At 41.3% G+C, this 15,238-nt stretch overlaps 1 protein-coding gene across 1 annotated transcript in view; it reads left to right on the top strand.

Moving 5' to 3' along the window:
• Window positions 1-15,238, top strand: part of RNF216 (ring finger protein 216) — a 74,257-nt gene that overhangs the window by 47,525 nt on the left and 11,494 nt on the right. Inside the window, 2 exon segments of the mRNA XM_042437715.1 lie at window positions 5,001-5,098; window positions 9,789-10,011. Of these exon segments, the coding sequence (XP_042293649.1) occupies window positions 5,001-5,098; window positions 9,789-10,011 (321 nt within the window).

Here is a 15,238-nt window from a genome sequence, read left to right as displayed (position 1 = left end):
TGTGTACCCCAAACCCAGCACCCAAACAGCTTCTTAGATTGCTTTCCACTAAACCTGGCCTTGGGAACAGGTGCTTTTTCTGCTCCTTTTCTCCACATACTTGTCTGGTTTGGGAAAAAGTTCTGAGATATGGTTTCTCAACAAAATGAAACTTTTTTTTCCGTTGTGTAACAACAGCCAGCTGTAAAACAAAAAAGTGCATGTGGTGCACAAGGCAAAAGTCACATTGCACAACCGGCCTTCCCGCAGCAGCACCATAAAAATGACTTGCAAATAAACATGGAAATTTACTCTAGTGTTTGCACATGTATATCTGTTAGTCTTATCAGAGGTAAAAAGCAAATAGAGTTCACAGGTCTGTGTCAGCTGGCCATTCGGCTTTCATAATGTACACCTTTCATTGTTCCGAAGGATCGCCTTACATGGCGAAACGCAAAAACGGCACGTGGGACTGGCAACAAAGGTGTGGAGAAGGGAAAACAGGTTGTCAGAGGAGCATGGGCAGGATAGGAAGACAGCTTGGAAAAAGTTACTTTTTGGACTATGACTCTCAAATTTTGCCAGACCAGAATGGCTGTTGGATCCTGTAGTCCAAAATAAACAACAACCCTTTATCCAATCGCTGGGTAGGAGGATGTGCTATGCAAGTTAAATTCACGGGGATGGGGCTTGGAGTTGTATTATTTTCACCAAGTTGCAGATGAGTTATCTGGGTAGTTTGTGATTTATGACAGACTTAAATTGGAAATTATTCTTTATTCAATGTGGAGGCTTTCATGGCCGGCATCCATAGTTTTTTGTGGGTTTTCTGGGCTGTGTGGCCATGTTCTAGAAGAGTTTATTCAAAATGTCAGGAATAAACTCTTCTAGAACATGGCCACACAGCCTGAAAACCCCACAAAAAACTATTCTTTATTCAGTCCCTCTACAACAACTGGTGGGAGAGATATCTTTAGTCACTTTATTCATTTATCCAGACTCCATCCGTTTCCAGCTTGTAAGTCTTGGAATGATGAGCCTTGAGTAAAGTGATGAAAAGTGTACATTTATCCTCGTTTGTAAGTCTATGTACTTCATTTTGTCTCACTTCTCTAACTTTTTTGGGTACCACTTTTGTAGCATCATGTTCAGTCATAATTAACCTTGCATAATTACTCATGTTGTTAGGAGTCCAAGACTTCAGCGGTTTGGAATTAGTCCCTTAGTATTTGATTCCCGTTATTTACTTTGGCTTGGGAAGACTCTGAGCCCTTGCACTGTTCAGATTTCCTAATCTGATAGACAAGCCTTTGTGTTAGCAGTTATGGCATGTGCTACCAGTATCAAATGACTGAAATCACAACTCTTTATTGAAGGCTTCCACAATGTTGTCCATAAAGTTATGAACCATATGTTCCCATGCAAACCTGTGGAAGAGTTGAGAGCTTTTAAAATCTGCATGCTAACTTCTATACATTTTTTGCACACACTTCTAATATGCACATTTTTGTGCTGCTTCTCCTACTACAGGAAGCCCCCACTTTTCTGATGGGTTAGACACCAGAACACTGTCAGAAAGTGGAACTGGTTGAAAAGTGGAACCCAGATTTCTTTTTTTAAGCTTGCAAATGTATTTTGGCTGCCAAAGGATGTAAATAACACACTATGTGCTGCTTTGAGTCCAAAAGCTAAATCTGCCAGAAATTGACCATAGAATTGTGCTGGAAGATCTACAAATGCCTAGAGAAGTGTTCTCTCTATGAATCTCTAGGTCCTCCAGTGTGACTTTTGGTGGAGGTTGACCACAGAGTTGCGATGGAGGACCTAGCAATTCCCAGAGAGAACATATTAACCAAATCTGCCAAAGTCAAATCTGTAAATCTGGAGGGCTGACTGTAATTTTCAAGTCTTGAAAAGCTGGGTGTCGAAAAGTGGAGACTTTCTGTATATGCATATTCACAGTTTTTTCTGAATTAAAAAGTTCCCTTTACATTTCTTGGTTGTTGCTGTGTGGCTTTAAGTTGTTTCTGACGTATGGGGACCCTAAGGCGAACCTATCATGGGGTTTTCTTGGCATGGTTTACCATTGCCATCTTCTGAGGCTGAGAACGTGTGGCTTGCCCAAGGTCACTCAGTGGGTTTACATGACCAAGCTTGAATTCGAACCCTGGTCTCCAGTCGTAGTCCAACTCTCAGCCCCTACACCATGCTGGCTCGCCATTATGTTTCAGAAGCCTGTCTTTTAAAACATAGATTGAGATTAATGGCAGTTTTTCATTTTACAAGGAGCGTATGCCATAGCACATTTGGAGACTTATGTGCTCGTGCCGTTATACTTTTTTCCTGAGGTTTTAGTGCCGCCACAAGCCTAAGATTATGCTCTGTTTTAATTTTTATTTTGTTTAATTAGAGCTAGGCTTGACAAGCGCAGTGGACATAAATCTTACCAACAAGCTTAGCTTTGCTCTGTGAGGTTCAGAATGAAATCTGACTGTGTGACTAATTTAACATGGCTGCTCCAAGATCCTTTGTTCTAAAGTGCAATAAACGGGAGTCCAGACAATGGGTAGATTCAGATGTACATTTCCTTACATATTTTCCAGATCTTGTGAAGTTTTATGTGACCAAGCAGTCCAATAAAAGCTCTTGTGTCACTTCCAAATACTGGGAGATTCACGATAATCTCCCTATATCCTTGGCGCTCTGTGAGGTTCGGTTTACATAATCCTCTTGGATTGTAGGGCGGTGGAAGCCAGCCCAGACAGCCTCCTGATTCATGTCAACACTTACAGTTTCCCAAAGCACTTAGCTATGCTAAAGAGGGTTGGCTCCCATCTTTCTTGGCTCTACAGCTGTCCACCGGCATGTTTCATCCTCTTAGCACCTTGATGCTGTAGCGGCCATGTAGCCACAGCACTGTTTGATGCGCGGGTGGTAGCTGTTCATGGCCTCAGCCAGTAGGAGACAGCCTTCACTGACAAATGAACGACTGAACGACTCCTTCCAGTAGAAAGAAAAAGCCGAAACTCCTCGCTTTATATCTCTAAGGAATTTAGAGGAAAACCCGCATGCTTAGAAAAATAGTGGGTGTTCTCTCTTGTACAGTAAATGGATCAAAATGCATTGTGAAAGGGATTGCTTAGGCAGCATTTACTATGTCGACATTAGCCATGCCTCATACAGAAAAAAGGGGTTTGTTCTGATGGGTGTGATCCAAAAGAAGAAAGGTAGAGAGAAAAGAGGCTGTGGCTTTGCATGCATTTCTTAAGATTTTCAATAATTTTGCACACATAAAAGGCAGTCTGGAAGTTTGCTTTAAGTTGGCTTCTCCTTTCCCCCTTAAAGATTGCGGGTCCCAAAGCGATTTTATCTGGTGACAGTCCCAAATCTTAGTCCACTTGAATTGTTTTGAAAGTAATTGGGATTGGTTTCATTCATTGAGGGAAAGAAACTTGCTCTTCAAGTATTGAGCGAATGTTGTGCTTCTTAACATCATATATGTCTTTTAGTGTTTGGAAATTTTGATTGAACTGACTATCATAGATATTTTGCTCATGACATTCCAGTAAGTAAATTGGAAATGTAAATTGCAATTTTTTTGCTAATTATCAAGGATTCCTGATCTCCTGGGAAATATTTTTACACTAGTCCCATTGAAATGAACAGAAAATGTATTCTGACTGTTGTTTTGTTTTGTGCAAGAGAACATCCCAGGGGTATCATCATGCAAATGTGTGAAGGATACAGGTTTTGGATTTTTTCTTCTTGTATGCTTCAGGTTAGTCTAGTAAATGGTACACATTCTGGAAACACATTGGGAAACATGCTAAATTTCTCCTAAGAGGTGATAGTACTGGTTCTTTGATTCAGAAAGACAGATATGGATGTTCAGCTACACAGATTTCTGGGGCATTGAGCAATGAAGTAGCAAGTACAAATGGCCAGGATGTAGTGTGTGTATTACATTCAAGCTCTCAAGGAAGTGTTCTCACAAAGTTGGTAGGAAGGATTATCACTAATAAACCCTTTAACAGGGTGGAGGGGTTGCATATTGTGTCTACTTGCTATTTCCTGTCTCCTACAGCTGTATATGAAAGCCTTGTGGTTGGAGCTAACACATTGGCCAGGAAATTAGCATCTTATTTCTGTGTGGCTTTGCTAATTTAAGACAACCATCTTTTCCCCCACTTCTGTTGCTTTGATAGTTTTGTAAGCCCCTGGAACAAGGTGAAGTCATGTGTGTGTATGTGTTTCAAAAACCATCAAACATGTGTACATGTGCATGTGTGCATGTAGGTGGATGCTTGACTCTTAAATTGGTGGCCAACCAGCACTGCTGGTGTGCTAGCCATGGTCCAAGAAGCAGGGATTTTGTAGACCTGAAGACAAGGATGAGAAAGATCATGAACCTGGTTGTAGCAAAATCAGATCTATACTCTTGTCTACCTCTTCTATGCTGCTCAGCTGCTTCTGCCCACCTCAATAGGCTACAGGCAAAGCTATTTGAAGGCGAAGTGGACAACTGGTTGGGGCAAGGATGGTGGGATGTATTCATATGTGTTTTGACTGTGTGATGCCCACCATCTGAAGAATCAGTTCAGTTGAGATTCTCAGGTTGAACACTCTTCCCAGGAAACTCCTCCCTTGTGTAAAATGTGCCACTAGCTGTACTCATGCCAACCTGCCCAGATACTGATATGATCTTCAGAGATCCATCTCCACTTTCCTATAGTGCCAAAGGAGAAGTGGGTGGTGACCAGGCCTTCATGATATGCTGTTTTCTTACTCCAGAGATTTTACCTGTCTTTGAGTGCTGTTGTGGTTTTCTAATGTCAAATGAAAACTCTTTTTTTGGAAACTGATCATTATCATGAGGCTGACTTGGCACAGAATGTGATTTCTGCATTCTTGGAAAAATACTCAGAACGTTCATTATCTTAAGAAAACTTACAGAATTATTTGTTTTCAAAGTGTGCCTGGTGTATGCTCCTGACGCTTAATGTATCTGTCTCTTTTTCCAGGAAACCTGCAGAAAATGCCAAGGCCTGTGGAAAGAGCACATGAACCTTACCTGTGAACAATTAGCTGAGAAGGATGACATAAAATATAGAACATCGATGTAAGTAACTTTCAGACAGGATGGGCGATAGAAAACTGGTGGGTGGGGATTCCCTTATTTTGCACTGTAAAATTCCCCTCCAGATAGCACCTGCTAATAATTGCTTTATTTAACTGATTTTGTGTTCAGTGATTGAAACTGTCTTAGTTTCCTCTCCCTCAGACAATGTGCTGCTTATTTTTATTCCATTTTTTTGCATGGGGACCTATACCTATACCTGTACCTATGAATTAGCATATCTAACTTGCTGTGAATAGATGTCTCCTTCGCCCTCTTTCTTTTTGGTGATTTGCAAATGTCTGCCCTAAGTGAGCATGGGAGAGTGTGGTGTCACCTCTGAGCGCAGGATTGCAACGAAATGGAAGTCTTAATCACTTCTGCCTTCAAGTTGCATCCAGAATCTGGCAGGCCATGAGTGAGAGGTAGCACAGGCTTCATGCTGTCTGGGAGCAGTAGCCAGCTGTTCCCAAACACAAAGATTTAAAGAGCACCTCTGAAGACCTGACACATGTGGTTCTTACACCAGAGGTCTTCATCCTGCTTACTCAGTACCCAGCCTGAAGAGCAGCATAGCAGGGCTTCAGTTGCAGACTGAAGAGAATAGGCTGGTTCTTGTGGGAGAAGGTGGTTCTTCAGCATTCCTTCTGAAGAGCAGAGGTTTCACTAGTGAGATCATGGGTGCTATGCTGCACCTTTCATTCCACCCTGTTGTCACATGGAAAAAAAGATGAGTACACCTCTGCGTTTCTTATTAATTGATTTATTAAAAATAAATAGATCTGTCTATCAATAACCACAGGGCATCTAAACACCCATATAAAATATTTTGAAAAGGGTCACTGTAGCTTTTGCACAACAACAATGAAATAGTTTGGTTGGGGACAGAAATATTTGCTTAAATGTCCTCTGAAATAACAAGACTTTATCTTTATACTGTGTTTGAGGAAGGGAAGGGAGACAAGAAGAGAGGAGAGTTGCTTTGGGTATCATTTTAGCAGAATTTGTTTGCCTTGGGATCTGCTGCTGTGCAGCTGAAATTCCACTTTGTTGTAGACAATAAAACGTCCTGTTTGAGACTGAGGAAGAGGAAGCCCAGCTGGAGTTCAGATCCAGCTTCCTGCTCTGTTTAGAGTTTCCTGTTGGGGAGGATGAGAGGGGCAAGTCTGCAGAAGAGAGCGCCAGCATCAGTTGCACCCTGATTTACTGCCTGCCTTAAATGTAGATACCATGACCAGGAAGGAATTGGCCATGAAGAGGGGGTGCCTTGTGGAAGTTTGCTGTGGCTTACTGACAAATTAAAATACATTGGGTGTAACGTATATTAAAATCAGAGCCTCTGCAGTGCTTCCAGCCAACTGTTGCCAGTCTAATATCTCCAGGGACTGTTGAACACATTAATTACATCTCACATTCACAAAAATCATATGTAAAATCTTTAGCTACACAGAAATCTTCTTTAGGTTGGGTCTGCCAATCAGCAGTGAATAAGACTTAATGAATCAGACATTCAATCTTGACATCTCCTTGGGTATGATTTCTTGTGCTGGGTAAGGCTATCTCCTCAGTTAAGGGCTGGGTGAGAGTTCTGCTTGAGACTCTTCAGAGCCTCTGCCAGTAACTTTGTACTAGCCTTCCTTAAGCCAATGCCCTCCTAACAGGTTGGCTCACAACTCCCATGAGCCTGGTTTAACCAACACACCTGGGAGTAAACCAAGCTAGGGAAGACTGGTATAAAGAATACAGAGCAAGGTGGCTCAGTAAGTTGACTCATGACAAGGCATCCTCCTAACTTCCCATAGTCCCTACTCTTGACAAAGCATCCTCCTAACTTTCTCCACAATAGATCTCTTAACTTAGATCATACTGCAATATTTTTGTTGCCGTTTCCTTTCTTCTTGACATAATTGGATTCCAGACAAAGGTTCTGCCATGCCCTTTTACCAGCAATATTTCTTTCTTTTTTGTCTTCTTTGTCTCTAATAAAATCTCTTAAGGCACTGTTTATTGGCTAGTGGGAGAACAGCCAGAAAATAGATTGCCATATTCTTTGTAAGAGGTCATTTCATTCTTTTGTTCTACTCTGAACTGTCTTAGAAAAGAAAGGTAAGAAAAGACAGTTACTGGCACCCACCTAGAAATCTAAAAAGGAAAAAGATTTGAGGTGTGAGAGAATCTGTCAGAGAACAAAGAATATTGTTATGGGTTTCATTTCTGTGGTCTGGAGGTGCATAAGTTGCAGCCATCTTGCTGATGGTAAATTAGGCCGGAATCTGCTCACTGCTTGGATAGGAACCTGTGAAAGACACGATAAAATGTAAGAAGACAAATTTGCTTTGTTGTCAGGAGTCTGCACTTGAGAACGTGGCAGTGTTAACTCAAACTCTTCAGAAAATATTCTTGGAATATCATTCAGTGTTTTGGGAAGGACAAAGAAACCCAAATATAGATGCATGGTTATATAACTAAAACAACATCTATAGCAGTGGGAAGTGATTCAAGGGTTGGTGCGGTGCTTTAACCTGCGTGAGGAAGACTTAAAACAATTATCAATCTTTAAACATTGGGTGTTCAGCAACTAGATTAGCTGAAAATCTTTTTTGCAACACCCTAGTAACCAAAGTAACCAGCCTTGGCTTTTAAAAGCTGTCAAGTGACAGGCAGAGTCTGTGTTTCCTGCTTCTTTTATTGCCTCCCCTATATATTTTCTGCCTGTCAATGATCAGAATCCTTGTGCCCTTTGACTTCAAAGGGGAAATTGTTTCTAGGTAAAAATCTTCCCTTGCTGCCTCTTTGACTCGCTGGGAAACCAGACCTCAGCCTACAGAATGCTGACCCACAGTGAACTTTTTCATTTAGTTTGTTTCTATCTCATCAAAAGTTCATCCTAAATAAGTAGCAATGAAGGCCTCCTTGGAAACATTGTTGACTTGCAAGAGAAAGAGAGTGGATGGGGATATTTGGGAAGACAGTGTGCTATGGAGATGGTTGCTAAAGAACAGGGTTGAAGTGTTTGGAAACTGTCAATGAGAATGTCCATTGCTGGGTCTAGTGCACATCAGTGATCCAAGATCACTGTTCAAAGAATAAGAACACCCTTTGGACATCATCAAATATGGCAGTCATGTTTGATCTCCCTTATCCAGATTTCCAGAATCTGAAATAATACACAATTTTCCACATAGGTGGCTGAGGTTGTGACACCTTTGCTTTCCAAATAGTTCATTGCACACAAATTTTGTTTCCTGCACAAAATTATTTAAAATATTGCGTATAAAATTACTTTCAGGCTGTGTGTCTAAGGAGTATATGAAACATAAATGATTTTCATGTTTAGACTCGAGTCTCATTTCCAAGATACCTCATTATGTAAAAGCAAATACTCCAAAATCTGGGGGGGGAAATAAAAAATCCAAAACTTCTGGTCCAAAGCATTTCAGATACGGGAGACTCAACTTGTTTTACTATTAACTGATGTTTAATACTTGGGGCAGTCACCTGGTTGAAGCAGTGTTACCTGATGGCTCTAAAGGATCTGAGTCAATGACCATGTCTACTCAGAAGTAAGCCACAGTGAGTTGAATGGAGCTTAAGTCTGCAGCCTCAATCTGCAGAATTGGCACGTGGCATTTTGGATTCTTAAATAATGCATGTGTGTGTGTGTCAGAGCAGAAGAGATGTTAGGAGAAGCCCTCCCTCCTACATGAGAGAGAAATGCTGGGGTAGGAATTGTGTAGCCCCTCCAGATGTTGTTGGACTGCAGCCCCAAGCACTTTGTATGTTGACAGCACAGACTGGGACTGGTTATGTAGAGCTCTGCAATTCCCATCCCTAGTGAAGAAGGAAAGCTGTTTCTAAGATGCTTCTCAGCTTTTTGGGGGGTGGGGTGTACTTTATATCAATAAAGGAACACTAATTAAAAATAATTAATTATGGTTAAAATCAATTAAAAGTTTAAATTGACTTTAACAAAGTTGCAGCAGCCTTTAATTAATGCATTAAAATTACTTCTTTAATGTATTACTCTTTATTAAAGTCATTCATTTTCCCAGCTCAGAGGGTGCTGTTTGTTGTTGCCTCCTCCTTCTTTGAGTAGTCTGTTATAGACTACTCTAACCAGTGTGGCATGTATATGCTGGTTCTTCTTTTCCTCCTCTCCCACTACAGCTCCCCGCAATTGCAGGGCTGTTGTGAGTTATCCCATGGGTGGAATTCAACATTGGTTTAGGACAAGGGAAGGGGAGAGAGGACTTGCTTCTTCAAACCCACCCAGCATGGCAAGTGGTCAGGGATGATGAAAGTTGGAGTCTAGCATCTTCTGGAAGTTGACAGATATGTGTCTAGAAGATACTACTACCAGGGGAGAGAAGAAGTCATTTCCAGCTTATGGCAACCCTAAGGCAAACCTATCACTGGGTTTTCTTGGGAAGTTTTTTCATAAGCTTTTGCCTTCCTCTGAGGCTGATAAATCAGTTAATATATCACCTAGTACTGTCTACTCCATTTGTTAGCTTCTGTCCAGTGACTTAAGTCAAGGTCTACCTGAGTTCTCCCAAACTGCAAGTTTGACTTCCGAAAGTCAAACTGTGATCATATACATGTGCATGCCCCCTCCTCCAGTTTTTTTGATGTTTTTCAACCCTGGCTCCAGGTGGACATTTACCCTTACCCTTTTCCCAATTGCCTGTTTCAGAGAGGAGAAGATGACAGCAGCCCGTATTAGGAAATGCCACAAGTGTGCGACCGGTTTGATCAAATCTGAAGGTTGCAATCGTATGTCGTGCCGCTGTGGCGCCCAGATGTGCTACCTCTGCCGAGCTGCCATTAACGGGTATGACCACTTCTGCCAACACCCCCGATCCCCAGGAGCCCCTTGCCAAGATTGTGCAAAATGTTCCCTTTGGACAGACCCTACGGTAAGTACCTTGAATACACACATATCAGTTTTACCCTTATTTGATCATCTCTTCTTTGATGCAGCTTCTATACTACAAATGTCATGATACTGGACTATCTAGAGGCATGTTTAAGTGACAGTCTTAACTTGTTGTGGAGATGTATAAAAAGCGTGGATAGCTGGCAGTTTTAAGACCTAACCCCAATATCTGACTTTAGTTTATTTTGTTGGATTTATATCCTGCCTTTCTCCCAAAATGGGATTCAAGGCGGCTTAACTAAATTAATCAGGTAAAATTTGAATAAACTTGCATATCATCAAGTTTTAGTACTGTATTTGGCATCTTCTTTAAGATAAGGAGGCAAGTGTGAGAGACCTTGCAGTTTAGGAAGCAAAACTCACAATTCATTGTTGTAAGGCCATATTTAACATATTTCCCTTTCCTTTTCTAATACCATACCAGCCTCAGAGAAGAAGCCAAAGCCCCCATATATGTCAACCTCCCCAGCTAAAATTGGCATTTGCCAACTATTTGGATAAACCATTGAGTTGTTGAATTTTAGAGTCCTCTTTCCACCTTTGTTTGCCTGTCAGAGAATTTTGCTGCATGCTATTGTTCACAGGGAGAACTAGCCAGATCTGTTGGAACTTTCTAGCTAAGAGAATTCCTTTTGTACTCACAGAAGGGCTGTTTCTGATTTAGTTGAAAAACACCTTGTCATAGCCACAGAACGCCATGTTGGACAACTGACCCAGTAGCAGAGAAGCTCTCCGTGTTCTGCAAACTCTCAAGACCTCTTTATAGCTCATGAGTTTGTATACAGCACAGCCTGCATCTGTCTTACTCACCATGTTTCTGATGTTTGTAAGTCAACTCTCTATAAATAGCTCTGTTGTGTCTTCTGCTTCCTTGTGGAAGAATGCAAGGAACAGCGCTAATAAATCTTTTCCACACACACCTCTTGCATCCCAGCCACTGTTGCTCCACAGAAATAGAAAATGTGTACCCTTCTAGAATTATGTGTTGCTGGGGAGGTGGGTAGTAGCCATCCAGTTTCTTTTATAGAGATGTGGCTGTCATTTAGGAAACTGCCTTATACTGAAACAAATAATTAATCGGTCTAGTCCAGTATTATCAGCTTGGCCAGTAGTTCTTTGAGGTTTTAGGCAGGATTCTCTCTTAGCCCTTACCTAGGAAGTACTTGCATTCCTTTGCAGTCTTCAATATAAGCATTAACTAGGCCTGACCCTGCTTAACTCCCAAAAGCAGCTGAATTCAAGTGTGTCCAAGCTGGTGATATTTCTTGAGCTGCTCAGTCAAGAGAACCCAAATCAGCTCCCAGTGGATCCCCAGCTCCACAGAATCCAGTTGAAAAACTGCTGTGCTAAAGCTCTCATTGATTATATTCATTTAATCTCTGGCCTTCTATAAAGTTGACTTGGGAGGCTACAGCATTATAGTTGCAGACATATTAGAATGTATTCTTTAGGTGCCTTACTCTTTAGGAATTTGACCGAATGTCTGTCTTTTGCTGCTCATTGGCCAGCAGTGGAGACTACTGTGTATATCATGTGGTTCTCACTTGTACGTGTGTTTGGAGTGTAGAAAAACATGCTATGTAGAAACTGGGAGTCTCTTGGCTATCACTAGCATGTGATGTAATGGGGTTGAATGGGAGGAAAAGCTTCCTGAGGATGGGGAGTAGGTAAAAGCAAATGGTTGGACTCTTCCTTGAGTCCTTGTTTGCACATGTGTTTCTTTGGAGAATCTTCAGCTCACAAACCGTGCTGCGATGTTCCCAGTTGGATTTACTGCAGTGTCATTTGCATCTGGAGATGATGCATCTAGAGATGATGAAAGGATGATAAAAGGACAAAAACAACCTTTGGTTCCTTTTATCCACCATGTTCTACCTTCAGCCCTTTAGTCTGCTTTCAGCCCTTTAGTTCACACAGTCCCGTTTCCATGTTGGTTGTTCAGTGATGCACAAGCTGCCAATCTCTGTCTCGGTTGGGTACCTCTGCCTGTGTATCAGATCATCTTGCCCTTTTATTTGTGATTTTATCCCCATCTTTTTGCTTGCTGTCTCCATTCCATCCCTGCCTCTGCTTTCCTTTCAGTTTTCTGCTGCATTGAAGGCAGTCAACTAAAATGCCTATTTCCTATTGTTACTTGAACATTCTCATCTAAGCTGGGAATGATTTAAAATGAATGCTTCTACTGAGCATCCCTGTCTTATGAAATCATTTTCAGAGCTTATTGGGAACGGCTGTGCCCACGTGTGGATGGAAAAGGAAGCCCTTTCTGTTGTTATACACACACACAACCACACCCGCGCGTGCACGCACACACACACACACACTGCATTACAGATGGAGAAACCAGCTCTTATATCTCTTTGTAAATGCAAAAAAAACCCACAACCTCAATCTTTCCATCCTGAATAATTAGCCAGTTTCTTGCTCAGTGAAGACACAAGGTTTCAGCACTGTGAAGAAGAAGAAAAAACCCACCTTATAAAAATATTTTGCAATAGTATATTTTGCTAAGGAGAGAGGTTGGAAGTGCTACTTTTTGGGACTACAGCCCCCAGAAACCAACAACCATTTTGGCTGAGGAATTTGAGGAGTTGTAGTCTGGAAAGTAACTTTTTCCAAGTGTTGCAGAAATGCACCATTGTCTCAGATAGGTATGATGAAAATCTCTGTCTTGGGCAGACTATGAGAGGAAGCTGGGGGAAAGGAAGAAGAATGTGTCGTGTGCCTTCAAGTTGTTTCTGATTTATGAGGACCCTAAGATGAATCTGTGGGGTTTTGCCTTTGCCTTCAAGATTTGCCTTTGCCTTCTTCTGTGGCTCAGAAAGTCGTCCAGTGGGTTTCCATGGCCAAGTGGGGCTTCGAACCCAGGTCTCCAGAGTCCAATCCAGCACTCAAGCCTCTACGCCACACTGGCTCTCTTTCCTCTTTTAGTCACTCACAAACCCAATTAAAAGGTCACATCTGGGGCAAATCATGTATTCTTTATGATCTGTCGGGAGTGCTTTGATTGTGTATTCCTATGTGGGAGGGGAGTTGGACAGAATAGCTCTTGTGGTCTCTTCCAACTCTGTGATTCTACTGTATTTTAAAACTTAGTTATATAAATAAATGAAGTGTGTATTTTGCATTGTAAGTAGCTTTGGGATGACAGCCACCTTGAAAATGGAGGGGAAATGCACTGAATCAATACATTTTATTGGCCTGAAGCCTTGTTATAGGCAAGTGCTCTGTCCAGGTTCAGAGACTCTATAGCATTATTATTATTATTATTATTATTATTATTATTATTATTTCTTACCTGCCCCTCTCCATGGATCGAGGCAGGGAACAACAACAAACAGATAAACTAAGTCAGTTAAATACACATCAGTTAAAAAAGACATCAATTTAAAATGACAAACAACATATACACATATTAAAACCATCCACATTTAAAATTCATCATTTAAAATTCACGATTTGAAAATCATCTGGATAAATCTGTCAGAAGAGACTGGTCTTCAATGCTGTTTTAAGTGCGGACAACGTATTCAGTTGTCGAATCTCTTCCGCTGGGGAAAATAAGCAGGACAACGGCGTTCCCATCACTCCTTGCTTGTGGGTTTCCCAAAGGCCTCCAGTTGGCCACTGTGGCATACAGCCATCTTGCAATTGCTTTGCTAGGTAGCCCATTTTGGCTTTGCATCTGTGTGCTTGGTAGCCTTCCTTTGCCGGAAGTAAATGGGGAAGTAAATCCAAAGCTGCAAAACAATTGTTCATCTAAGAATGACAGGGAGCAAATTAGAATCTCCTGTCACCATGTATAAGGATAGGGTTTTCACCTTTTGGGGATGGAAATGGGTTAGAGAAAAACCTCTTATCACCTTTGGGGCCAGGAGATGGGACTGGAAAAGTGTTAATTAAAATGGCTGGCCGCTCTGCCTGTCTCTGACAGACTTGACACATCAAAAGGCTTCCTGCTCTATGGATCTTTCAAACTCGGAAACAGAAGTGCTTTCTAGTCTGCAAGTGCCAGCTGTCTTCACTAAGGAGGCTTTAATTTTAAAGAAATCCAAACCAGTGGTATATCCCCATTACTAAACTTCCTCTTAATTCATAATGCACAAAGTGTCTAAAAAATATGAGCAAACCCAGTTCATTTTACAGGACCTAAAACCTAAAAATCCTACCCCCGTTCTCAAGGAAGGAGAGAGAAAGCAAAGACCTATCATCTAGTCTGTTTTAAAGATACCAGAATGGAAAGAACAGGCAACAGCATATACTGAAACTCTTGAATTGAGTCTGTGATGGATGTTGAAAGCCACTACCCCTAATGATCTTAACTCCAGTGGTATATAAGTGCTGTCTATTTTTATTTTAAGCTATTTCGGGCATTCTTTTTCTAACCAAGCAGTTCTACTAATTGCTTTCTAACAACGAAAGCAATAAATCAATACAATTAAAAATATAAATAGTAATGGGGAAATGTACAACTTATTTAAACATTGATAGCACCTTGCCTGTTGTTAAGTCAGCTTGCCTCTGCCTATTAATCTAAGGAATATTTATAAGCCTGTTGTGGCATGAGAGGCAGCCTTCACATACACTGCACTGTGTAAAAAGGTGGGCTTTAGTATCATAAGGGCTAACCCCTCTCCCTTTATTTTGATTTCCCAGCAGGGCCTTGTTATGTTACCTTTTCAGGGTGGCTTACAGACTGCTGTTGGAAAATCAAAACATGTGAATGGACATGGTGAAGTTTACTTAACTTGTGAGACCTCCACACCCTCCCTGTTTTCAACTATAGTCTAATGTAAATTCCACTTTTTAAAATCTTGCCCAGGATGAATGAATCTTGCAACCTTCCAGCTGCTTCCTGGGAGCTTTTCTAACTATTCTGGAGCACCTATTACATGGGAAAACATAATTCATGCGCCAGGAGATCCAAGATGCAGCTGATGATTCCAGCAGTTGTGTCAATTACTTTTCCCCGCAGCTACCAATGTTGTGGGACATTACCGCTATTTCCCAGGATGGAAACACACATCATGCTTTCAGTTTTGTGTGTATATGGTCTCCATAGGAACACATAAAGTTGTATACATTGCTATCAGACGCAGAATCCAACTTGACACTCTCAAAGACCAACCAACCAACCAAGGACATTTCTCATCCTTAGTGTTCTGAAGATAGACTTAAGATTTAAATCTCAGAACCTGTCAGTATTG

The sequence above is a fragment of the Sceloporus undulatus genome, chromosome 8 (assembly GCF_019175285.1).
Source record: "Sceloporus undulatus isolate JIND9_A2432 ecotype Alabama chromosome 8, SceUnd_v1.1, whole genome shotgun sequence".
NCBI lineage: Eukaryota > Metazoa > Chordata > Lepidosauria > Squamata > Phrynosomatidae > Sceloporus > Sceloporus undulatus.
Note: the sequence above shows the minus strand (reverse complement) of the source record. Positions and strands in the feature narration are given on the sequence as shown.